This window comes from Leopardus geoffroyi, chromosome E2 (genome assembly GCF_018350155.1).
Source record: "Leopardus geoffroyi isolate Oge1 chromosome E2, O.geoffroyi_Oge1_pat1.0, whole genome shotgun sequence".
Taxonomy (NCBI): Eukaryota; Metazoa; Chordata; class Mammalia; order Carnivora; family Felidae; genus Leopardus; species Leopardus geoffroyi.
The window spans coordinates 15502425-15527524 of NC_059335.1; the positions used below are offsets into that span (position 1 = coordinate 15502425).

At 54.4% G+C, this 25100-nt stretch overlaps 3 protein-coding genes across 11 annotated transcripts in view; 1 reads left to right on the forward strand and 2 right to left on the reverse strand.

Annotated features, from left to right (window-relative positions):
* RYR1 (ryanodine receptor 1) overlaps window positions 1-1516 on the reverse strand; it is a 119170-nt gene extending 117654 nt beyond the window's left edge. For 2 of the 5 annotated variants that reach the window (XM_045442449.1, XM_045442447.1), the window contains exon 1: window positions 1352-1510. In XM_045442449.1, the coding sequence (XP_045298405.1) occupies window positions 1352-1399 (48 nt within the window). In that variant the 5' untranslated portion in view covers window positions 1400-1510. Of the gene's footprint in view, window positions 1-1351 lie in introns of all 5 variants that reach the window. The other 3 variants (XM_045442450.1, XM_045442448.1, XM_045442451.1) reach the window with 2 other exon arrangements.
* Window positions 1517-6683: 5167 nt separating this feature from the next.
* On the forward strand, window positions 6684-20258 carry RASGRP4 (RAS guanyl releasing protein 4). 3 transcript variants are annotated; one of them, XM_045442457.1, is made up of 17 exons: window positions 6684-6796; window positions 9310-9494; window positions 9920-10025; window positions 10140-10202; window positions 10795-10926; window positions 11026-11179; window positions 12363-12536; window positions 13816-13932; window positions 14745-15020; window positions 16144-16224; window positions 16303-16407; window positions 16520-16638; window positions 16749-16893; window positions 17687-17723; window positions 17828-17962; window positions 18081-18193; window positions 18919-20258. In XM_045442457.1, the coding sequence occupies exons 1-17, from the start codon at window positions 6774-6776 to the stop codon at window positions 18961-18963; spliced, it is 2010 nt and encodes a 669-aa protein (XP_045298413.1). In that variant the 5' UTR covers window positions 6684-6773; the 3' UTR covers window positions 18964-20258. The 3 variants fall into 3 exon arrangements, with proteins under 3 accessions (XP_045298413.1, XP_045298414.1, XP_045298415.1); XM_045442458.1 differs by having other exon boundaries at window positions 11068-11179; XM_045442459.1 differs by lacking the exon at window positions 6684-6796 and adding an exon at window positions 9670-9723 and having other exon boundaries at window positions 9383-9494.
* FAM98C (family with sequence similarity 98 member C) lies at window positions 20232-22939 on the reverse strand. 3 transcript variants are annotated; one of them, XM_045442468.1, is made up of 8 exons: window positions 22805-22939; window positions 22536-22684; window positions 22322-22456; window positions 21714-21919; window positions 21398-21475; window positions 21190-21306; window positions 20677-20844; window positions 20232-20565 (listed from the first exon to the last, which is right to left on the reverse strand). In XM_045442468.1, the coding sequence occupies exons 1-8, from the start codon at window positions 22867-22869 to the stop codon at window positions 20422-20424; spliced, it is 1062 nt and encodes a 353-aa protein (XP_045298424.1). In that variant the 5' UTR covers window positions 22870-22939; the 3' UTR covers window positions 20232-20421. The 3 variants fall into 3 exon arrangements, with proteins under 3 accessions (XP_045298424.1, XP_045298423.1, XP_045298425.1); XM_045442467.1 differs by having other exon boundaries at window positions 22292-22456; XM_045442469.1 differs by lacking the exon at window positions 21190-21306 and having other exon boundaries at window positions 22292-22456.
* Between the last annotated feature and the right edge of the window lie 2161 nt (window positions 22940-25100).

Sequence of the window (25100 nt, forward strand, 5' to 3'; positions counted from 1 at the left end):
GGCAGCCGAGGATATAATTAGATATCTCAGGAGGCCGAGGCCCTGGGCATGGGACCTGACGCAGAGTGGCTGCTTAAGGGCTCATGGCCATGGCCATGGTCTTATTAGGACCAGGGAGGAGGGGTGAGCCCAACCCATGGTGTCTGCTAAGGGGCTAGAGCTGGGGCAAGAGTCTAGGGTGAAGCTAGGCCTCCTCCCGTGGCCGAATGTCCAGCTGTCCCTATCCTTCACTACCAGCCCCAGCTGTCCGGTCCTCCCTCCCAGGAAACCGGACCCAGCTCATCAGGGTCCTATTCTGGGGCCTGGAATGCTGTGTCAGCATTTCCCAGGGCCTGGGAGGAGGAGGAGAGGGGCTAGTGCAGGGTCAGCAGACCTGGCCCAGAAGAGAGAACATCATCCCCCCCCCACCATACTCACAGCCCCACACCCAGCTGAGCCACCGGGAGGGAGAAGTGGAAAGGACTCTGAGATAGACAGGCCCTCCCCCCTATCCTCTCCCTGTCCCCTGCCCAGTCCCCAGAAAAGCCAGCTATTCTGGGAGGGACACCTGTTGTTCCAATTCCCATCCCTGCCCCCCAGCCGGGGATCAGAGATGCCAGGAGAGACAGAGCTAGAGAGGCAGAATGAAATGCAGAGAGCCTAAAGCTAAAGAACAAAGAGACAGAGACAGAGACAGAGAGAGACAGGAAGGCAGAGATGGAGAGACGGAGACACAGAGACAACCCAAAGAGATGAATAGGGAGAGACACTACCCAGAGACCATTAGCAGCCATATTTGGCCCTCCTACCAAAAGGGAGGAGGGAAGAAAGACCTGGAACCCAAGGGAACCCCAGGAGACCCTCAAGGGCTGGGAGTTCAAAGGAATTAGATGCCCCAGCCCACCCCAGCCCCCTTCCCAAGAATTTAAATTAGGTCAGAGTCTGCAGCAAGAAGAGAATTAGGCCTAGATGGGGGGGGGGAGGGGGGCAGGGCAGGGGAACAGCTAAATTAAGCTCAGGAATTAGAACCACCTTCCCCAAGTGCTGGCTTCCAGGGTGGTGGGGGGGGGGGTTGTCTCAGCGGCCCCTCTTCTCTGGGACAAATAGCTAATGTCAGAAGAGAGGATGGCCGAAGATCCCCCTCCCCATTCTGCAGTCCCAAATTCTTCTAATTCTCTATGGTGAGAAAGGTGAGCGAGACTGAGGGACAAAAAAAAGGAGAAAGACAGAGTGACAGTCACCCAAGGGACAGAGGAATAGATCGCGAGACTCAGAGACTACGAGCAATCAGGACAGAGACACCCGGAGACAAAGAGACACTCAGAGGGACCGGAGAGATGACCCCAGAGACCCCTAGCACAGAGATACTCACTGTCCGCAGAAACTGGACCTCATCCTCGCCCTCTCCTCCGTCACCCATGATGTCGAGGCCCGAGGGGCGCGGGCTGAGATCGGGGAATAGGAAGAGGGGGCCGCAGGCTGGGCGGGTGGGCTGGGGGTGGGCTGGGGTCGGAGACCTCTGGGGCACCCGCGAGGTAGATGGAACTGCGAGGAGGACTCGCGTGCTGGACAGAGCTGGGAGGAGGTCCCCGCCCCCTCCCGGTTCCCATTGGGCCAGGACGTCCAAGGCCACGCCCCCTCACCGGAGCCCCACCCGCAGACCCCAAACCTCGGCCGGAGGTACGCGTGGGTGGGGTGGGGGGTTGTAGCGGGAGAGTCTGGAAAGTAGCTGCCCTCTCTCCACCTCCCTGGTAAGGAAGATGCTGTCATTCTCCCATTTCACAGAGAGAAAACTGAGGCTCTGAGCTGGGAAGCCGCTGCTATATGTCCTACAGCGGAGCCGGTATTCACACCAGGTCTCCCGACTTTAAAAAGCACCATGCTTAAAAAAGCACTGAGCTAGACAGTCTGGATCCGAATCCCAGTCTCGCCACTCCCTTATGTGTCCTTGGACAAGTCACACCGCAGCTCGGCGCCTCGGTTTCCCCAACTGGTAAGGAGAATATTAATAATACGGACCTCACAGGGCTTTTGTAAGGAGTAAATGAGATAATGTGTTTACAGCACTTAGTACCAGTGCACAGTAAATGTTATGGAAGTGTTGCCGACATCATCATCATCGTGATAAAATCTTTTGAGGCAGGAATAATTGCCATAGGAGGTGTCTTTCGTGGGCCTGTTGTATTTCAGACCCCAAACTAAGATATTTTCACTGCATCTCATTTGGTTCTCACACCAATCCTGCTGTTGTTCCCATCATTTAGAGGAGGAAGTCAAAATGCATGGTCCTCACCATGAATAATTTTAAGGACACGACTGGAATGAATGATGTAGCTCGCACAACAATCTTGTGAAGTCAGTAACTTGTGGTGCCCATTTTACAGATGAGACAAGCTGAGCGCAGAGAGGTGGAGCGACTTGCCCAAGGTCACACAGAGGCAGAGCAAAGGGTCTGAACCCAGAGCTAGGGTTCTTAACCGTCCCACTTTGTTGTCTTGATAGCTGCATAAAATCTCCTGATTACAATAAAAACCCAAATCCCCAGGGTGGGGCCCAGCACCCCCAACCCACACCACTCCCAAGTTCTAACCTCCCTCCCCAGGGGCAGCCTGAGCCGCTGAGGGCCACTAGATGGGCCATCCCTTCATGCAGCTGAGCTCCTGGGCTTTGTAAATAGGGGAGACTTGGGGTAACCAGCTCTTTCTTGCTTCTGGCCCACCAGGGCCTGGAGGGGGCACTGGCTCCTCCCGGTCCCCATAGGCTCCAGGGAGCTCGGGCGGAGGGGCTCTGCAGCTCCCTAAAACAGGCAGCTGTGGGGCCTGGAGCCCCAGTGCAGGACATCATACCCACCTGGGCCTCCTGTCAGTCACGCACCTTTGTGGCGCTGGGCTTCAGTTTCCTCATCTGTCATTTGGGCGAATTTGGAATAGTTCCCACAACTGGGGGTCATGGGGAAGATCCCATGAGGAAACCTTTTAGGAAAAAAAAAGGGGGGGGAACCTTTTAGAGCCTATGACATAGTAACTTACTGATACAGGTAACTTATTGATAATACTAAAATTATTGTTAACATGTAATGGTATCTATTAAGTTCTACAAAACAATACCTTGGGGGCGCCTGGGTGGCTCAGTCAGTTGAGCGTCCGACTTTAGCTCAGGTCATGATTTCGTGGTTTGTGAGTTCGAGCCCCGCGTCGGGCTCTGTGCTGACAGCTCAGAGCCTGGAGCCTGCTTCGGATTCTGTGTCTCCCTCTCTCTCTGCCCCTCCCCAGCTCACATTCTATCTCTGTCTCTCTCTCTCTCTCTCTCTCTCTCTCTCTCAAAAATAAATAAATATTTCAAAAAATACCTTACAGCTCAAATTACACATAAAATGTTAATGTGTATATGTTGTTATGTGTTAAATAGTTAAATATTGAAATGTTAATACCATCGTCATATATAGCACATAAGTTTGTACCATATTCTTGAATTACATGATGCATAATTACATAATTATATATTTGGGCTAATGTAATTACACAGTCCGATATAATTATATGCTTATTATACATACATGGTATGTTAAATATTAAGCTTTTCCTTAGAATTGTATGTATAACAAAATTATTCTGTGTCATTGTGCATTATATCATAAGATATTAATAGTGTTTCTTTTTTTTTTTTTTTTTTGTCAGTCATCATGCTGTGTTTTAAGACCTACCCATGCAGCTCTACGGACACCTGTTCTGTGGCTGTGGGGGCTTTGCAGAGCTCCCTGGAGACTGTCCTCAACTTCCAATCTTGCCAGACCAATAGGGTGACTCACCGTTGTTTTAATTTGCACTTCCTTGGTCAGTTACCAAGAATTTCTAGCATCTTCTCAGGTGCTTGTCAGAGTTGGGTTTGCTCACACTTGCTCACACTCTTGGCCCATTTTTCTATCAGAGCCGCTGTTTCTCTTGCTGATTTGCAGCTGCGACTTTCACATTCTAAGGATTAATTTCCCATTGATTTTTTTTATTTCTTTAATGTTTATTTATATTTGAATTTTTTTTTTAGTGTTTGTTTATTTTTGAGAGAGAGACAGAGATAGAGTGCGAGCAGGGGAGGGGCCAAGAGACAGGGAGACACAGAATCAGAAGCAGGCTCCAGGCTCCGAGCTGTCAGCACAGAGCCCAATGAGGGGCTGGATGTGGGGCTCGAAACCCAGGAACTGTGAGATTGTGACCTGAGCCCGAAGTCAGTCACTTAACCGACTGAGCCTCCCAGGCGCCCCAATGTTTATTTATATTTAAGACAGAGAGAGAGGGGCGCCTGGGTGGCGCAGTCGGTTAAGCGACCGACTTCAGCCAGGTCACGATCTCGCGGTCCGCGAGTTCGAGCCCCGCGTCAGGCTCTGGGCTGATGGCTCAGAGCCTGGAGCCTGTTTCCGATTCTGTGTCTCCCTCTCTCTCTGCCCCTCCCCCGTTCATGCTCTGTCTCTCTCTGTCCCAAAAATAAATAAACATTGAAAAAAAAAAAAAGAGAGAGAGAGAGAGAACACATGCACGTGAGTGAGGTAGGGGCAGAGACAGAGAGAGACAGAGGATCTGAAGCAGGCTCTGAGCTGTCAGTAAAGAGCCTGACACACAGCTTGAACTCACAAACTGTGAAATCATGACCCAAGCCGACATCAGACACCTAACCCACTGAGCCACCCAGGTGCCCCTCCCCTTGATTTTAGACATTCTAAGTACGTTGTCCCACTCTGCCATCTTATCGGATATTTGTCCCATGGTGCCTTCATTAAGAGAAATAGTTATTTGGATGTTATCAAATGCATCCTTTTTCTGCCTTATGAGTTTTTGTGGTTTGCTTCAGAAGTCTTTTCCTTTGTGGTTGATGGTGTTATTGTTGGTTTTAACCATCCCTGCAGGTCTTGAGAGTTGCGCTACTGCGGTGGGGGGGGGGGGGAGGGGCTTTACTGATCTCCCTCCCTGAGACTTCTGGGGGAGGGGGAGGTGTGTGGAGACACCACAAGCTAGACTCCGCCAACAGAGTTACATCACCTCGCAGATACTAGGGAGACAGGCTGACAGACAGACAGCACATCATGGACGGCACTGCTTGAGACTGGGGGGAGGGGGGGGGCGGGGGGTGGTAAAGAGGTAGGGAGAGGAAGAGAGAGAGAGAGGGCCTGAGAGCATACGGTATATCACGTAATGGAAAAGCTAAACAGAATGAGCTCTGTGCTTGTCTAAATGTTCTGGCATGAAAAAAAAAAAGTCCATGGTGACTTCTTTTAGTGAAAAAAAGAAAGGAGTAAAAATATACTTCTAAGAGAACTTTGGTTGAATTGACTAACATCCTAGGTTTGGCAGAAGCATATTAATTACTCTGACCCATTTATTCCACTCCTGGGTATCTATCTACAGAACTGCACCCTTTAACGTTCAGCAAAAGACAGGTGCTAGAATGTTCACAGTAGCCTGAGTCACAATAGCCCCAAGCCAGAAGCCTCTCAGCTGTCCATTACGGGGAAATTGATCAATACATCATGGAATAGTCACACAAGGAAGACTATACGGTAATACGGTAACAAAAAGGAATAAACTACAACCAGGTATAACATGAAAGCATCACGAAAACAGGACTAAATAAAAGAAGTCAGACACAATAAATCATTCCATTTATCAACAGCTCAAAACTAGGCAAAACTACCCTGCTAGAAATTAGGCTGCTGGTAAGTTTCAGGAGGTAGGTGCTGGGTTGGGGCTTATGCAGGGGGCTCGTGCAGGATGGGAATGTTCTGTTTCTTGACTTCGTGACTGTCACGTAGACACATTCAGCTTATCACAATTCATCACCCTACACATGTATGATCTGCGCTTTTTTTTTGTACGTCAACTTAAAAATATGTCAAGCATGACACACTTAGGTAAAAGAAAAAAAACCACATACTCGAAAGAAGAGTCTGTTTCTAGGAGCGCGTATTTATGTACCTCAACAAATGCATAGCTCACAGAGCAGATGTCCCCCAGCAGTATGTGCTACGGGTCCCCTGCCTAAGAGGGACAGTGAGACGGGGAAGGGGCTCCCCCAGAGGGTTTACCTCCATCTATAATGTTTTTCACAATAAAATAACAGTCTTTAAGTTTCTGTCGTGATTAAATTAGTTGATTTTTTTAAAGCCCCTGTAACATTGTGTGGTATACAGTAGGAGCTGCCTCAGGGTTTGTCACAATAAAGGTAATAAAGTAAAAATGTTTTCTGGGACACAAATGGTCTCATTAAAACTAAAATCAGGAATAAAAGAAACATAAGAAATATACGAAGTACCGTGTCTTGTGACTTTCCACTCACACCTTTGTGTATTACATACCTGAACATGTCCTTGTAGAAATACAGACTTCTGAGTACGTGTTTTCGCATGAAAGTGTCATATTAGGCGTACTTAAAGAAAAAACAAAAGAACTGTTCTCATTGAAGTACGACAGCGACAGAACAGACCAGTGAGGGAACAGAGAATCTCGGGTCTCGAGACAGCAAAGATGGGGGAGATAGAGAGCCCGCTGGGCGCCTGGGGGTGGGGGCTGGCAGCACCGGAAACCTCAGCCTGAAGGGATCCCCGTGTGGGGGGAGGGGGGACCTTTGGTCTCTCCCCAGCCTCTTCCTTCCCCCTGGCCTGGGGCTGGGTGGGGAGGGGAAGTTCCTCTTTCCTTCCCAAGCACCAGAGGAGGCCCCAGCTCCCAAGGGGCTACGAAGCTGGAGCACTGGGGAGGAGGAAGAACTGAGCCAGACTTTGGCAAGACCCCCTCCCCCCACCAGGAAGCATGAACAGGAAAGACAGCAAGAGGTGAGAGGACCCTCCCCAGGAAGACTGGGAGCACCCTAAGCGCGCCTCGGGCTGCGCGGGAAGGCCGGGGAGTACTAAGGCGGCTGGTAGGGTGTTGGGCTCCTTCAGCGACAGGAGCAGGGGCAGGGGGCACCAGGCGAAAGATGCTGCAGGGAGTCCAGAGCCGCTGGCTGGGCCAGGACTGTTTGTATGAGCCCCTGGGTCTTGTCCTCGCTGTCTCTGGAGTTTGAGCTGCTCTGTATCCTCTGCTACCCCGCCCCCACTCATCCCTGCTCCCTAGATTGGCTGTCTCTGTCCTCCCTGGGGTGCTCCTCGCTCCCCATCACAGTCGCTCCCTCGCTGCCCCCTGCCCCTGGACTGGAAACTCCAGGCTCCCGCAGGGCCCTGCCCCGGGGGAGGGGAGTGTGACGCAGGGCATGGCGGCTCCCCTGCTTCTTAAACCACTCCTGGCTGCTCCAGACACTCCAGAGAGCAGCCGGTCCACAGGTAAGGGCCTAGCAGCTTCTGGAACGGGCTTCCTGTCACCTGGGCAAGCTTGCTCTCCTGTCCTCGCAGGCGTGATGGTGGCTGGGTCCCTAGCCTGGGTAGCTCCTCCGGCCTCCTCTGGCATGGCTCTGATGGGTAAAGGGGTCCCCTCCCTATAATAGCCAGCAGTTTACTGGTGGAGACCTGGCTACCTCATTTTCTGGCTGTGTGACCTTAGGTAAGTCACTTAACTGCTCTGTGCCCTGGTTTCTTCCTCTCAGAAGTCCTCAGTGAGACAGTCTGACTAGTGGTTCTCAAGCCCGAGTGTGCATCAGAACCCCGTGGAGGGCTTGTAAAACACATTGCTGGGCGCCTGGCTGACACAGTCGGTGGATCATGTGATTCTTGATGTCGGGATTGCGAATTCACGCCTCATGTTGGGTATAGATATTACTTAAAAATTAAAAAATCATTAAAAAAATGTTGTGTGTGTGAGAGAGACAGAGACAGAGCGCTCACAGAGCGTGAGCGGGGGAGGGGCAGAGAGAGAAGGAGACACAGAATCTGAAGCAGGCTCCGGGCTCTGAGCTGTCAGCACAGAGCCCGACATGGGGCTCGAACTCACTGACCCGTGAGATCATGACCTGAGCCCCAGTCGGACACTTAACCGACTGAGCCACCCAGGCGCCCCCAAAAGAAAAAGAAAAAGAAAAAGGAAAAAATAAAATAAAATAAATAAAAAATAAAAAGTATTCAGAACTCAGTCGATACCAGCTAACCACAGTCAATACTGATTCCCTGAACCCTTATGATGCCCCTGGGACACGGCAGTGCCTTCATTACGAGAGTCTCTGATTTCACCCCACGCCCCAGGCCTGGCTTCTGGTTTGCCCCATCACTTTCTCTCTGTCTCAAGTTCAACTTTCCCATCTCTGGCCACTTCACAGCCTGAGTGAACTAAGTCCTTTATTTAGCACTTCTGAAGAGCAAGGCATTGAATGTTCATAATAAATTCCTTGCGAAGGTCTCAGGACGACTCTCCTTTTTCATATGGGGAAACCAAAGCCCAGAGAAATGAAGTGACCAGCACAAAGTCACACAGCCAACATAAGTGTCTCTAATCCCATTTTGTGAGAGCCAAGGCCGTGCCACCCTGAATTCTGCTGCCTCCTTCCTCCACCACCCCTGACTCTCCATTACCCTCTTTCCCCAACTGGAACACGAGCCTCAGGGAGGCACAAGGCAGAGCGAGGGTTATTTTTAAACTTTCCTTGAAGCTGCCTCAGCCCCAGGGACCCTGCCCAACTCTGAAGAGCCCTGGTGAGGCCACTTTGCCCCTGTATCTTCTCTCCGAATCCAGGGACCCGGGCTGGTGGCTAAGACTCAGGTCCCACCAAAGTACTGTCTTGGGGGAGGGGTGTGTCACCTCAGTGGGGGCTCCAGCTGGGAGACGGATGACAGATGGGATCTCAGGGTCTGCTGCTTTCCTGAGGGCTGGGGGAGGGAGCGGGCTGTGCTTTAGAGCAAAGGGCAATTGGGAAGAGTCTCCCTGAAGGCAGAACCTGGGGAGGACAGGAATGATTCTGGGGGGGTCTTTTCCATGATTCTCTGGGAGGTCAAGAGTCGTCCCAGGGGTCGGCCAACAGGAAGTCTCTCCAAAATGCCTTGGGACTGTATAGTTAAGGGGAATTGGAGCCAATGCCTGGAGGAAGGAGTTCTTATGATTCCCTGTAGGGTCTGTAGTAATCCTGGGGGTCTTCTCCCATGATTTCCTGGGGGTTCAGGGTGGTCTTGAGAGTCTTTTCTCCCGATTCCCTGAGGGGGGCAGGAGTAATCCTTTGAGTTTACCTGTACGAGAAGGCTCCCATTATCTGGAATACTGCAGGGGTTTTCTCCCATGAGTCCATGGTAGGTCAGGAGGCTTCGTCTGGGGCTTTGCCTTTGGGAAGCTTCTTCCATAATGCCTCGGGGCTTGGGGGTCAAGAAGAATTCTGAGGGTCGGCCCAAAGGAAGGGGTTCCCATGATTCCCTGGGGGGTGTGCCCACAGGAAGTCCCACCAGGAATGCCCAGCAAAGACAGGGGGGCGGGGCCGGCCCCGACAGGCCCGGCGCCACAAGACATGCCCCAGCCCCCGGGAAATCAGCAAGGTCATGGCTTCCATGGCTCTGGGCATGCTGAATGAGGGCGGCTGCAGCGAAGATGAGCTGCTGGAGAAATGTATTCAGTCCTTCGGTGAGTGTCCCCTTCCCTGGCCAGCCTCCCTGGCCCTCAGGTGGTAAAGCACCCACCTCTCTGTAGGCCTCAGTTTGGGGGGGGCGGGGGTATAAAATGGGAGCAAGGGTGTGCGGAGTGAATCTCAAGCACTACATTAGGGATGAGAGAAACACGTGCGTTTCTTTTTCCCGAGATGTGGAGGAGGAGGAGGTCTGATGCTATTTCCATCCACACCATGACTTGCCAGGTACTGTGCTGGTCTACGCACAGCGCAGACCAGGAAACTGAGACACCCTAAGGAGGCTAAGTGGCTTGCCCTAGTTCATGCAGGGAGTCACCAGTAGAGCCGGAGTTGGAACCAGCTAGTCCAACTGGCTGCGGAGACTCTGCAATCTTTGGCCCAGGAGCCATTCTGACACAGAGTCCCCTCCTCCCGCCCCCAGACTCAGCTGGCAGCCTGCGCCGTGGGGACCACGTTCTCAACATGGTGCTGGCCACACACAGCTGGGTGCTGCCTTCCACCCACCTCGCTGCCCGCCTGCTGACCTTATATCCTCCCAGGGCCATGAGCAGCGGGTGGAGGGCGGAGGGCAGAGAGGGGCGGGTCTGGAAGATGGGGGCAGGGTGAGCAGGCAGGTTGACAGAGCCTTGACCGGAACTCAAGTACCAGGAAGCCACAGGGGACACACAGGAGCTGAGGCGGCTGCAGATCTGCCACCTGGTCAGGTAGGGTGGGGTCAAGAACGCTACTCCCATGACCCGGGGTCCCCACCGGCCTCCTTCCCCCAAAAACACACCTCCCGGGGATTCTCCAGACCAATCCCCCACAGATCCAAGCCCTGCTCCCCCAAATACCGCTTCTGAGACTGCCCCGCTTTGGTTCCTAAGACCCTCCCAGTTCTGCCCCTTAGAATCCTCACCTCTTAGAGACCCTCTCCCACCTGATGTCCAGAGACCTCTAGCTCTGATGCCCCAAACCCCCACCTCTCGCATACCCCGGCCTAGCTTTTCAGACCCCCTCACCTTGTTCTCCCCAAATTTCACTCCTCAGAGGCCCCCGGCTTAGTTCCTGAGACCTCTCCACTATCCTGCTTCCTAGCAATTCCACCTCCAAGAGATCCCCCCAACTTATCTTCCACTGATCCCCCAGCCTGTGTTAAGAGGCCCCCTGTCCCACTTCTAGAGACAGCCCTAGGCTGGGGCCTCTCCAAACCCTGACCTTCCAGAGACCCCTGGCCCGAGATTCCTCAGCCCAAGGGACCTCCTTTAGAGACCTTGCCCACCCCCCCACCCCGCCCCGTCTCTAAACCACCCGCAGGTACTGGCTGACCCAACACCCGGAGACAGTGCATCAAGAGCCTCAGCTAGAAGAGGTTATCGGGCGCTTCTGGGCCACTGTGGAGCAGGAGGGCAACTCTGCCCAGAGGAGCCTGGGAGACTCCTCCACCCTGTGAGTCAGCCCTCCCCACCCCCGTTCGGCCGCCTCTCTCCCCACCCTCACGTCCTCCACCCCGCACCCATCCAGTACCCTGCCCCTCTTTGCCCCCAGCCTGAGCCCCGGGGGCCCTGGCCCCCCGCCCCCTCTGAGCAGCCCAGGCCTCGGCAAAAAGCGCAAAGTGTCCTTGCTCTTCGACCACCTGGAGACGGAGGAGCTGGCTCAGCATCTCACTTACCTGGAGTTTCGCTCCTTCCAGGCTATCACGGTGAGGACGCCCTCCCCGAGCTGGGGAGGGCTAGGAGTGGGGGAGCCTCCAAGAGTCAGAGGGCCCGGGCATGGGCTTTGGGCAGGGATCTCAGACTCTCAAGATGGGTGCCAGAAGGTTCAGTAAAAGGAGTTAAGCTGACTGAGGACAGAACCCCTGGGTTCAAATCCAGCAGCCCCTCCTTATCTGTGTAACTTTGAATTCATTTCTCAGCCTCTCTGGGACTCACGTGTCTCATTTGTAAGATGGCGGTCCCCATACCTCAGTAGATGGTCAGGAGAATTCAATTAAAATGTCCGCTTAAAAATGCTTGTCACACTACCTGGCACAGTAGTAAGTAAGTGCTCAGAATATTTTATTAATTATTAATTTATTCGGGAGGCATTGAAATTCACTGTGCTTCAGTTCCATTATCTATAAAAAGGGGGATTTCACAGTTCCTGCCTCGTAGGATCAGTGCCCGGTCCGGAGTGAATGCTATCTGGTAGAACCATTTGAAATTGTCGTATTTTGCTATGTTTTATCTACCCAAATTATCATATCATTTCATATGCTTCAACCTCTATATAAGTACACTTATGGTATATATACGTGCGTGTGTGTGTGTGTGTGTGTGTGTGTGTGTGTGTGTGTGTAAGTATTAGCTATTGCCATCGCCACTTCAAGGGAAGGTCACCACCAGTTCCTTCATCTGGAAATATCCTGATTGTTCACACACACACATGTGCAGTACATGTGGGCATGGAATGTTGACCCCTTGAGCAGAACAAATAGAAATCGCTTTTGTGTCTCTTTGCCATTCTTCCTTTTGCTGACTGCATACCAGGCAGGTATACAGGAAGGGGCAATAGACTGGGTTCCCACCCGGACTCTCGCCTGTGTGACCCTGGGCAAGTTATCTTCTCTGTGCCTCGACAGTCTCATCTCTAAAATGTGAATGATATATTCACGATATTCACTTTGTAGAGTTGATGTGAGCATTAAATTAGTTAATATAACAAAGGACTGAGAACAGTGCCTGACTTTATTTAAATATTTCTCTTCAGAGGGAGAGGGCCACGGTGACGTCAAGGACATGTGACAGCCAGACTAGGGCCTCAGAGGTCACGACTGCTAGGGGGATGGGCGTGTAAGGGCAAGGCCGCGGCACCCCTGCCCACCCTGATGCCCACCTCACCCCCAGCCCCAGGATCTGCGGGGCTACGTTTTGCAGGGCTCCGTGCGGGGCTGCCCGGCCCTGGAGGGATCCGTAGGCCTCAGCAACAGCGTGTCCCGCTGGGTGCAGGTCATGGTGCTGAGCCGTCCCGGGCCGGCACAGCGCGCGCAGGTGCTGGACAAGTTCATCCACGTGGCACAGGTGAGGCCCGCCCCCAGGGACTGAGGGAACCGCCACCCGCGGTTCTCAGACCCCACCCCTCAACCCCCCTCGCATTCCTGCTGCCCGGCCCTCGGCCACAGCTGACCCGCGCGAGTGGTGACGTCATCCACATCCTGGCCCCGCCCCCCTCGCATCACGCCCACCCTGACTCCGCCCCCGAGGCCCCAGTCCCGAGGTTCTAAACCCGGACTGTGCGCTTCTTTCCTGGCCTGGATAGCGCCACGTCGAACCCGCCCCGGCACTCCCTTCCTTGGTCCTAGACGTAGCTGTTGACGATGCTCCCCCCCTTGCCCAAGCCCCATGCCCGAATATTCTGCCTACGGGGCAGTGAAAGCGTCTCTTCCATGCCCCCACGTTTGCGTCACCCTCACCTCGGTCTCTAGGCCCCAGCCGTCCCTTCGGCTGCATACTTCCCTCCCCATCACGTCAGGTCTGTCCTTGGCCCAGCCCCACTGTGTCACAACCCCTCTCTTCCCCTTCCCTAAATAGATACCTTCTCTCCTTTCTGGAGAAAAGGGAAGCCTCCTGCCCCCACCGTGGCCACGCCCCTTTGCGTACTTCCTCGCAGACCACGCCCTTCCTCTCGCGTCTTCCAACGCACTGCTTCGCCTGTCTGCCTGACCGCCGGTCCGGCCCCTAAGACCTGGAGGTTCTAGTGTCTGCCCCTGGCCTCCTCCCGCTGAGTGTCTTCCACTCCTCCCTGGCTCTCCACCCCCCCCCCCCTCCTCACAGCGACCTCTGCCCTGCAAACTTGAAAAAGAGGAGGATGAGACAGTTGCCCCTGATGCCCGGCTGACCCCACACTTGTCTCTCATGTCCTTCTGACCCTTCCGTTTCACTCTGGCCCCATTCACCTCTGCCCGGTTCCTAACTCCTGCCCAGAGCCCAGGCCGTCTTGTCTCCCTGTCTGACCCCCAGGTGCCCAGCACCCTGACATCTGTCTGAATCCCCCACACCTGTCTAGTCCCCAAACCTGTCCAACTCCTCACACTCGCCTGACTACCCCCCTCCCGCCACACTGTTCTCTGAATTCACATCAGTCTATCACCTGCTCGACCCCCCCCACCCCACGCCCCGTTAATGCCCATATACCTGCTTGCGGCCCACCCCTGCCTGACACATCTAACCTGATGCCCACACTGGTCCATACCCACACACGCCTGACACCCCAGCTCAACCTGGATGCTGTCACGTGAAACCCCATTTTGCCTATCCTCCATGTGATACCCACCATCTCAGCATCACCCTTCCTTCCTAGAGGCTCCACCAGCTACAGAATTTCAACACACTGATGGCGGTCACGGGGGGCCTGTGTCACAGTGCCATCTCCAGACTCAAGGACTCCCATGCTCATCTGAGCCCTGACAGCACCAAGGTGAACCCCCACTCTTCTCCCAGGGTTCCAGCGGTCAATTATCCTGAACCACCCCGCACTTTCTCCCAATCCCCTCCATCCACCTAGGGGCCCTGGAGCCACCTGGAGACCTTGCTCCTCCTAATCCGACAGACCCCCAGACTCTGTCCTCTGCCTGTCTTCCTCCCTCCTCAACCATGCATGCATCATGCTGACCCCTCTCTACTCCGTGTTTCCGGTCCTGAGCAGGACTGGAGGGAGACACATAAGAGAGATGGTAGCAGAGTACTTGCAGTCCAGGCGGGGAGTGAAATGATGCCCCTAAGGACACCAAATTTAGGCCACCCATGGGAGGAGCATGTGTTAGGCGTGTCCTGGGAAGTGCACGGGGAGAGTGAGGTACTCATGAGTCCAGTGTATGGCTGAAGTCAGGATCTGGCAGGAAATTAGACTGGAGATGCCCAGGGTGGGGAATCCCGTTGAGACCTGCGAGCTGAACTAAGGTGTCTGGGCTTTATCCAGATGGCAATGGGGAGTTGGGAAGGTTTGGTAATGACGACAGCACGCACGATCAGATTTTGGTTTTGGAAAAAAATCACTAGCCTGGGGAATGGGGGATACGGAGCTTTCTGAAATGGGGACCCAAAAGGAAAAGCAGTTTGGGGGAGGAGGTTGCTGAGGCCAATGGGGGACAGGAGGGGGCTCGGGGAGCTGTCCAAAATGCCATTGGACCCCTGGGAGTCCGGAACTCACGCGGGTGGCTAAGGGAGCAGAAATGGCCCCCCCCACCCCGTAACATCCCCCCCCCCCCCCGATACGCCCCTCCCCCACAGGCCCTGCTAGAACTGTCTGAGCTCCTCGCTGCCCACAACAACTACGCCCGTTACCGCCGCACCTGGGCTGACTGCACGGGCTTCCGGCTGCCGGTACTGGGAGTGCACCTCAAAGACCTGGTGTCCCTGCATGAGGCACAGCCCGACAGGTTGCCAGACGGCCGCCTGCACCTCCCCAAACTCAACAACCTCTACCTGCGGCTGCAGGAGCTGGCAGCCCTCCAGAGGCAGCACCCGCCCTGCAGTGCCAATGAGGACCTGCTGCATCTGCTCACGGTGAGCCGCCCCGCCCCACCCCTGCCCAGGCTGGGCGCCCCTAGACTGCACCTGGAGGGTGCAGGGGTTTACAGTCCTGGGCGCGAGAGCGTCTGCACCCTTGTGGCGCCCATTCTGCAGATTGGGAAACTGAGGTCCACAAGGTGGAAGTCACTTGCCTACTGTCCCACAGCAGTAAAACCTGCATTTGAACTCAAGCAGCTCAGCCTCAGAACCCGTGTGTTAACGTGTTAACCACCATACTACATCCTGAGATTGAGGGTGTGCGATTCTAGCTACGTTCTATTCATATAACATAAATAACAACATATATATCCTCCCCCCCCCCCTTGCCAAGGAGCTACAAATTGAGAGAGACTGGGATTCTGAAGGCCATGAGGTCTAAGACTGATTTGCAGACCTAAGACAGGACCACCAGCTACATAATTTGCAGGGCCGGCGCAAAATGAAAATGTGGGGCTCCTTGTTCAAAATTCTTAAGAATTTCAAGACGATGACAGCAGGGCATTAAATGAAATGGGGGCCCTTCAAAGTATGGGGCCTGCCTGTGAAGCTGGCCTTGCCCTGAGATGAGTGGGGCCCAAGGCCCTATGCTTTATTGATTCTAGAAGGCTATCAAGCCCAAATATTTATTGAGCACCTGCTGTGAGCCAGACACTACTTTAGGCACTTAGGCTCACAGCAGTGAGCACGTCAGAAAAAACAAAACAAACAAAACAAAACGAAAAGAACAACAACAACAACAACAAAAACCTCCTGCTGTTCTTGTGGGGCTGACTTCCAGGTAGTGGAGAGACAGCTGATAAAACAAAGTAAGTGACTAAATCATATGGTCTTTTGGAGGATAAGTGCCATAGAGAAGGCCAAAGTAGGAACCAGCAAGGAAAGTGACAGGGGTTTACAATTTTAAAAAGGACCAAAAAAGGCCTCAGTGAGAAGATGGCATTTCTGGACTAGGGAACAGGGGCGTGGGAGACTGAATGGTGGCTCGGTGGGAGAGAGGACCCTAGGAGTCCCCAGAGAAGAGGGGCTTGGGAGGAGGATGAGAGTGGGGATCCAGGCAGGGCGCAGGCCGAGGGCAGAGGCTGGAGGGGAGGGTCTGTAATGCCCTGCCCACCCGCAGCTTTCCCTGGATCTCTTCTACACGGAGGACGAGATCTATGAGCTTTCTTACGCCCGGGAGCCCCGCTGCCCCAAGAGTCTGGTGAGAACTGACCCCTGACCCCTGGCCCTGGCCCCGGCCCATGCACTGACTAACTGTGCCCCTCTGTCCCTGCCCCAGCCACCCTCCCCCTTCAAAGCGCCCCTGGTGGTGGAGTGGGCCCCTGGTGTGACACCCAAGCCTGACAGGGTCACCCTGGGTCAGCACGTGGAGCAGCTGGTGGAGGTGAGGAGGGGCCGGGAGGGAAGGTATCTGTACAGTCCCGACGCAGAGGACGAGATCTAAGACTGAGGATCATGATTTGGCCTTACTCTGCCCTCCCCATGCTCCTCTGAAGTCTGTGTTCAAGAATTATGACCCTGAAGGCCGAGGAACCATCTCTCAGGAGGACTTTGAGCGATTCTCAGGCAACTTCCCCTTCGCCTGCCATGGGCTTCACCCACCGCCCCGCCCGGGGTAAGCACTCCCGACCTCTGGGTCCCCCAAAGATGAGGATGCTGGGGTTGCCGGGACTCCCGAGTCTGGGAGAAGGGGGCCAGTCATGCTGAGGGGGTCTGTGCCCCTAGGAATGGCTCCTTCACCCGAGAAGAGCTGACGGCGTACCTGCTCCGGGCCAGCGCCATCTGCTCCAAGCTGGGCCTGGCCTTCCTGCACACCTTCCATGAAGTCACCTTCCGCAAGCCCACCTTCTGTGACAGCTGCAGTGGCTTCGTGAGCACCCTGCCCCTCTATCATCACCCCTAGTGCCCATCCCCCCTGGAGAGTCCCAAGTCCTAACTCCTTACAGCCTGGACTCAAAAGGCCAGCCCTGCCCTGGAGAGCTCACGGTCCCCAAGTCCCAGATGATCCCCAAGTTCCAGAAAAGCCCCCAGGCTCGAATAATCCCCACATCCCGTGTAAACCCTAAACACTGGATATACCCAAAGTCTGGATAATGCCCAAATCCCAGATGATCTCCATCCTGGATCACTGCCAAACCATGGGTATCTAAAACTGTAGATTATCTCCAAACAGAATCAATTTCCAAGTCTTTAGGATCCAGATTAATTCAAACCCTGGATAACTTTCAAATTGAAGGTATCCTCAAATTCTGGATAATGGACAGATCTCTCAATCTCCAAACCAAAACGAATTCACATACCTTGGATTACTTTTCCAAACCTATTTTTCATTCACTAAATATTTAGTGAGTACCTCCTGTGTGTCAGGCAGTTCTAGACTTGAGGGCTGGGGAGGGGGGCTCAAGCAGGCAACAGGAAACCCAATCCCTGCCCACAGAATGTACATTTCACTCATTCCAGATTTTACTTAATTCTAATATCCTAGATGACTCCCCAGACTTGCAGTAACCTCCAAATCCCTTTAATCCCCAGATCCCCCCTTAAGCCCCTAGCCTGGAGAATTTCCCAAACCACATGGTCTCCATGCTTCCAGAGACCAACCCCACCCCCATCCACAGCCCTCTCCCCTCGCCTAGGTAACCAATTCTGCTTTCTCTTACCAGCTCTGGGGCGTCACCAAGCAAGGCTACCGCTGTCGGGGTGAGTGAGGCATCAGTGGTGGGGAGGGGATCCAGCACCTACAGGCTGGGCGACTGGGGGGCCCAGGCTGGGCCTCTGACCGCTAACTGCTGACCTTGCCTCAGACTGTGGGCTGTGTTGCCACAAACACTGCAGAGACCGTGTGAAGGTGGAGTGTAAGAAAAGGCCAGGGGCCAAGGGCGATGTGAGCCCCCCTGGAGCCCCTGGCCCACCCACACCAGCTGCCCACGCCAGCTGTGGTAAGACCCAGGGTGTGGCAGTCCTGGGAAGGGGGCCTGGTGGATGGGGATTAACTTCAAGGTCACAAGGCCCTTCCCGTCGTAACCACACCACCCACGCCCATCACCCCACAAACAGGCACAGAGGACAATCTCTCCTACACACTATCCCTGGAGCCGGAGACGGGGCACAATCTTCGCCATGCTTGGACTCAGACAGAGCCCCCGCACCCTTCCTGGGAACCACAGACGGTGAGGAGGGACTGCCCCCCTACCGCCAGCTGGATACAGGGGAGACCAGGCCATTTGCTTGGGGGAACCAAGGCAGATTTGGAAAAGCATAGCAAAGCAAAAAGGTGAAAGAGTCCTCAACTGCTTGGGTAGGAGAGTATAGATACTGGTTAATTTCTAATGTTGAGGGAAAAATAAAAATTTCAGCCCCTACTAGGGGCTAGCCACTAGTAGAACAGAGAAAGAATTCTGAGGGGGTACCTGGGTGGCTCAGTCGGTTAAGCATCCGACTTCAGCTCAGGGTCGTGATCTCACAGCTTGTGAGTTCGAGTCCCACGTCAGGCTCTGTGCTAACAGCTTAGAGCCTGGAGTCTGCTTCGGATTCTGTGTCTCCCTCTCTCTCTCTGCCCCTCTCCGCTCATGTTCTGTCTCTGTCTCAAAAATAAATAAACATTTAAAAAAAAGAAAAAAAAAAAGAATTTTGAGGAGAAAAAAGAAAAGGACAAAGATAAGGCCAAATTCACCAGGAGCTGTAATTTATGTCAGTGGAATAAATTTTACTCTTCAAAGGTACAGACCTTCAGATTGAGTTAAAAAAAAAAAAAAAAAAAAAAAAAAAAAAGCCAGAACATCCCTGGGGATGTTCATCCATCCACTAAACAGAAGTCTGGGTGAGGCTCCGCCCCTCGCAGTTTCTCCTAGATACCAAACACTCCCCACATCACCCAATGTCTTCCTCCTTCCAGGTGCCCCTCGAACGACGGCCCTGCCCACCCAGCCCTCCACGCTGAATTCCTAGACCCTGCTTGGGTCTGACCTCTCTCACCTCCCCCCCAGTCAGTCCCAAGTCCTATTCTTCGGCCTCCAGCAGGACCCCCAAAGGCGTCACCACCTTCGCATCCACACTGCCTTCAGCGAAGAGTTTGTCATTTCTTACTCCGAAAGCTTCTTCTTTTGCATCAGAGTGCCTACAACCTGTATTCCGTTTTCCTGCACTTAGCATCTGTGTGGTTTCATGGTGGATATGTGTAGACCTAAGTATCATCTCACCGAGTCCTTACATCTCCATTTTACAGATGAGGAAACTGAGGCCCAGGGAGGTTAAGCTGCTCTCTAAGGTGGCAGAGCTCCTAAGTGTTGGAGGCAGGACTCAAACCCTGGTCTTCTGTCTGCCTCTAAAACGGAAGCTCCTTACCAATATGCTACACTGACAGCATGGGTCAGGATGGGAGGGGATAGGCTGGGCAGAGTTCCTAACTCTGGGGCTCCAGAGACAGGAGAGAAGGCTGGAGTAGAGATGGAACAGGGAGCCTGTGAACACCTGAGTCCCTCCTCTGCTCAGAGCCCTTCCACGCCTCGGTCTCACTCGGGGAAAGCCAGAGTCCTCACTGTGGCCCACCTCCCACAATCTATTTGTCACCTCTCTGACCTTACCTACCACCACCCACCCCCTTACTCATCCTGCTTCAGCTACACTGAACCCTATGGTCCCTGAACGTGCCAAAAATACTCCTACCTCAGGGCCTTTGCACTGGCAGTTCCCTCTGCCTGGAGTGCTCTTCCAGAGGCCTCCATGGCTCCCTCTTTGGGACTTAGCTCAAATGTCACCTTCTCAGTGAGGCCCCTCTGACCATACTCGAAGTTGCAATCCACCCCCAGTCCTGCTACTGTTTTCCTGCTTTGTTTTTTCCCCAAAGTCCTTTACCCATCTGACCAACAATACTTTTTTACCTATTTATCTTGTTGAATGTCTGCTCCTCGTCACCAGAAATGTCAGCTCCAGGACAGCAGGGGTTTTTATAATCTATACTTTTCGCTACTGTATTCCTGGTGCCTAGGACGGGGCTGGCACATGGTGGGCACCTGAGAACTGTTCGTCCAATGCCGGCATGTCTCCTTCCCTATGCCCACAGGAAGGGAAAGATGTGTTGCTAAAGAGCAAAGGACTATGAGGGTCAGAGCAACAGGGGCCTGTTGAAACCCAGTGGACATAGACACCCCTACCCCTTCTCAAACCTGAGCACCCCTGGCCTGACCCCACAGAGACAGGTCCTACAGCTGTCATAAATTAAATTTATTTTCTAGAGAACGTGGTCCTTGCTGTTGAGTGGTGGATGGGGGAAGGACATCTGGGACCTTAGGAACAGAGGATGTGGGGCCTGGGAGCCAGATGCCAAGATAAACTCTCAAAATGACTCCGCGAGGATTGGCAGAGAGGATCCCCCCCCCACTCGACCACCAGTTCCCCTTTACTTCTTCTTCTTCTTGCGACCCCAGCTCTGGCGGCCTGCCTTCCGCCCACCTCCGTCCTCTCTTCTGCTTTGCCAGCTGGGCATGGGAGCCTCCAGCTCATTTGGACGGCCCCCTCGGTCTGGCACGTTGCCCATAAGCACCTGAGAGTTGATCAGATTTGAGGTTCAGGGAAGAAAAATGAACACGGAGACCAGAGAGCCAAGTGTGAAGGCCAAGGATGCTGGGGCCCTTCCCTACTCCCAGGTGCCCACCTTGTTGATGGCACAGCAGGTCCCTCGGCGGGCAGCCTTGCTGGTGGCTGGGACAAGACGAGACAGGTCCGCTCGGGCAGCCAGGACATGTGCGATGGAGACATCTGATTCTGGGCTCAGAGCCTCTCGAATTGGGATCAGCACTACCTTCATGGCTTCTCCTTGGGCCTGGGGAGGGGGGCATGGAAAAGGTGCCCAAGAGCCCTCCCCAGGTGGCATCTGCCATCTTGGAAGCATCTTTCTCTCCACTTAGGGTCTCACCCCCCACATCTCTAAACAAGAGCTATGTATAGTTCCGAAGACACTTCCAGCTCAAAGCTGGGAATTCTAGAATGTCCTGGGCCTCTAGATTTTAGAATGCCCTGGAGGCCCTGCCATTCTAGAGCCCCAAACCTTACAAGAATCTAAAAACCTGGTATAAGGAAATATTCCTGGCCTTCATTCCTCCTCCCAGTACTGATAGCCCACACAACTGGTCCTCCCTGCTCCTGCCAAGGTCCTCTATGCCCACACCTCTGCCCGATCGCTCCAGTGGAAGGCAGATGTTGTGAGGTCCAGGCGCTTGAGGAGAAGGCAGCGTCGACAGCAGTACTGATCTCTCAGCCTTTGGCACAGAGACTCCAATGCCTCCTGGGAAAAAGGCCTCAGTCATGCCAGGGGTCCCCCTGACTCTCATCTCTGGGTGAGGACGCTGTTGGCATACAGCCACACACAGTCTTACCCATCTGGGTGCGTCCAGCGGGTTGCTGAGGAGGGGCTGCAGGAATCCTGGGGGCAGGGAAGGCAGCAGCTCAGAGATCTGACAGGAGAAGGAGGAGCCTGAGGTTGACTAGGCAGAAACCAGATTACTTTCCGTGGATTCCAGTTCCCCATGGTCCTGAAGACCCAGGCGTCGGAATCAAGAATGGTGGTCACTGCTCTAGAAAAATATCCCCGTGGCTGGGGCACTCCTGCCAGAACCGCTTTTGGAGAAAGGACTCCCCCTACCACAAGGAAAGTGGGGTGGCCCCGGTGCGGAAGGGACTCCAGCTCTCTACCTTGTCATGCAACTCCCACAGCAGCCGGCTGGCAGCGGTCCCAGGCGTAGGTCTGGGCAGCCCCAGAGCTTGGAAGGTAAGGACCAGTTCCTGAACCACGTCATCTCCCTCCTCTGCCCCTTCCCCACAGGGCGGTGCGGCGCTGGAATCCAGCCGCGGGTACAGACGGAGGAGGCGGGCAGCCTGAAGTTCTGAACAGAGAAAGCCTAAAAGAAGGAAAAAGGAGCGGTGCAATCAAGGAGGGCTGCCACCCGACCCACCGGGGTCAGAAAGTTCCATCTGCTTCGCGCCTTCTAGTTCCGCCCACCTAGAACCCCGGCTCTACCTCCAGGATAAGCTCCACCCACTTCGAGACCCTGTCCCCCGCTCGCACTTCGAACCCGGCCCACATCGGAAACACCTGGCCCGCAACAGCAAACCCAACCTACTCAAACATCAGGACTTTCTCGTCAAAATTCTAACCCCACCACTTCCAACCCTCCGGTTCCGCCTCAATTCTGACTGCGCCCCCTTAGGGGAACCCTGGCTCCACCCCAAGGTGCTGAGCCCGCCCCTCTAGAGGCTGTAGCCTCGCCCACTTCCGCCTCCTGGGCCAGCCCCGGGCTCACGCAGCAGGCGCAGGCACGCGCCGCGCTCCCGCAGCGCGGCCGCGCAGTCTCCGCCGCAGAGCTCGCGGTCCGGGCAATGCAACTCCCGCAGCAGGTCGGCCAACTGTCGCAGGAATTCCTCTTCTGCGCCGGGGTCTGCAGGAGGCGAGACACGTCAGGGCGCGGCGGCGACCTCCGCGGCCCCACCCCTCTGGGCCGCCCGCTCCACACGTACCGTCGCCGTCCCTCAGCACCTCCGCGCTCTCCTCCCGCTCCCGCTCCAGGGCGCCCAGAGTGGCCAGCTCCGCCGCCAGCCGCGCGCACAGCGCCCTGAAGTCTGGACACGAGGTGCCCAGCGACGTCGCCCCCGAGAAACCCTCATACCTGTGGCGGGGCCGAGGCAGCGGGAGGGGGCTGGAGAGGTCAGTAGGAATTTCTGAGGGCAAACCTGTCCCTTCCTGTGCCCCTAGCCACCACCTCCCCCACCTCCCCCGTTCCCCTTACCCTAAGGCTTGCAGGTCCCGGGCCACAGCGACCCACTCCCGCGCTTCCGCCTCCGCCCCCTCCATGAAAGCTTGCCTGTTCTCCAGGCGCGCGCCCCCTGCCGGCCGGAGGGAGGCCCCGCCCCAGGAGCGGCGTGCGCGCCCGGCGCCCTGCTGCGGCTCCGTCCAATCGGCCCCTAAGGGCCTTCGGCGTTCCGATTGGTGCAGGAGGCAGTAAGACCCGCCCCCAGACCTGCAGGCGCGGAGACCTAGAGCGCCGCCCTTCGGGTGACTCAGTCAGGACCGTGGAATCCCCCAGCTCTGTGAATGCTGCGCGTGCGTTCAGGATCCCAGCTGTCGCGACAAGCCAGCGGGTGTCGCTATTGCCGCAGCTTAGAAACTTCGGTTTCCTTTTTCTCATCCTCCCACAGATGCCCTCTGCTCTTGAAGCACCCTAGACCAAGTGTTGTCCTCCCAGCTCCGCTCCAAATGCAGAAACTTGTTTCCACCATTCCAACTGAGGGTTGGAATTCTGTCAGGGACTCAGGAAGCCCGGCTCACCCCCTCACACACGCACCCCCAACAGAGCGAGGCCCTCCTTCTCATCCATCACAATGCGGGAGTTGGGCCCTCACCCCTCTGGCTCCCTAGGCCTTGGAAAGGGAGCAGGTGCAATATCCCGTCGTGATTAAGAGATTGCACCCTGGGTTAGGATTTGGGTTTGAGTCCACCACTCACCACCTGTGTCTCCCTGCCAAATTGCTTCCTAGCTGTACAAGGATAAAACTAGTCGTGAGAATGAGTCCTGTACGTACATGTTTAGTAGATATCCCGGGGTACTCAGTAACAACATATATTGAATATTTTGTGTGTGCTACTAAAGCATCTCAGATCCATTTTAGGGAGGAGAAACATGAGGTTCAGAGAGGATACGGCCGAGAGAATGTGTGGTGGTGCCAGGACTCAAACTCAGACCTGATCCTGAAGTCCTTGCTTTTAATCACTTAACCTAGTACTGCTGTTAGGACCGCTACTGTTTTTGTTGCTGTTGTTAAAATCATGACCTAATCCTGCATGCTCCTGCCTACCCCAAGGCTGGGTACTTGGGACCATTTGTTGACTTTAACAAGACATTAAAGATTGCTCAAGTTGGAACCTTGGAATCACAGCCTTGATTCCTTTCCTTTTTTTTTTTTTTTTTTTGTAAACGCTTTAAGTTGGTGGATTCTGTCTTCAAAATAGATCCGTTATCTTGCCCACTTCTCCCTGCCTCCACTGTTCTCACGCAGATCTTGGTGCCGGTCTCCCCCTGGGCCATCACAGCAGCCGCGTCTCCATCTCCCTCCCACCCATTCCCAGTGTCTTCCCCGCAGGCGGCCAGGGGGAACGTGTAAACACCTGAGTCGGGTCACATCCCTCCCATGCTTGGAGCCTTCCTGTATCTCCCATCACATTCAGGGTGAACACCAAAGTCCATGCGATGGCTTGCAAGGACCCGCACAGGTCTGCCCTCATCCCTGAAGTATCTTCCTCCTTGCTTCCTCCCCCCCAGAAACTCACTCCCCGATGTCCCTCAGACTTACCAGACATGCTCCTCCCCCAGGGCTTTGCAGGGAACAGTTCCCCTTTACCTAGAATGTCCCTGCAGACGTCCGCAGGACTCCATCACCTTTGAGGCTTTGTCCAGATGTCAGCTCCTCAGTGAGGCATCCCTGACCACCCTGGCTAAAAATGACTGTATCCCCCTCTCCACTTTATTCTTCTCTATACTACACATCATTTCGAACATGTCATTTACTGTCTCCTTCACGATAAAATTCAGAAGCTTCTCGTGGGAAAGGGGTTTTGTCTGTTCTGTTCACTGCTTCATCCTCAGTGCCTAGGACAGGGCCTGGCATATAATGGGTGTACAGTAAATGTACCTGAGTGACTGAATGTGTGCAACTCAGCCGGAGGGCCTGCCTGGGACTAAAGGAAGTGAAGAAAGGAGGAATTGGGTAGGAGACTGGCTTGGTGTTCAGGAAGGTGATGGATGGGGTGTATCAATGCAAATAAAGGACACAGGCTGAGACTTTGTCACAGACGTTTCTTGGAGCGAATATTTCATGCCCCCTCCCCAATGACAAGGCTGGGTCTTTGGCCCCCATCCTCCCCCACCACTGCAGCCTGCACTGATAACAATATTGAGGTCACAGACTGGCTTGGAATCGAGATCAGGAAGATAAATGTCGGGGTGCCTCCCCCAAATCTGGGGGCCAAGCATCCAATCTGAGGGGCAGGCAGCTGGGAAATTGGGCCTGGGGGCTCCAGGGTCTGAG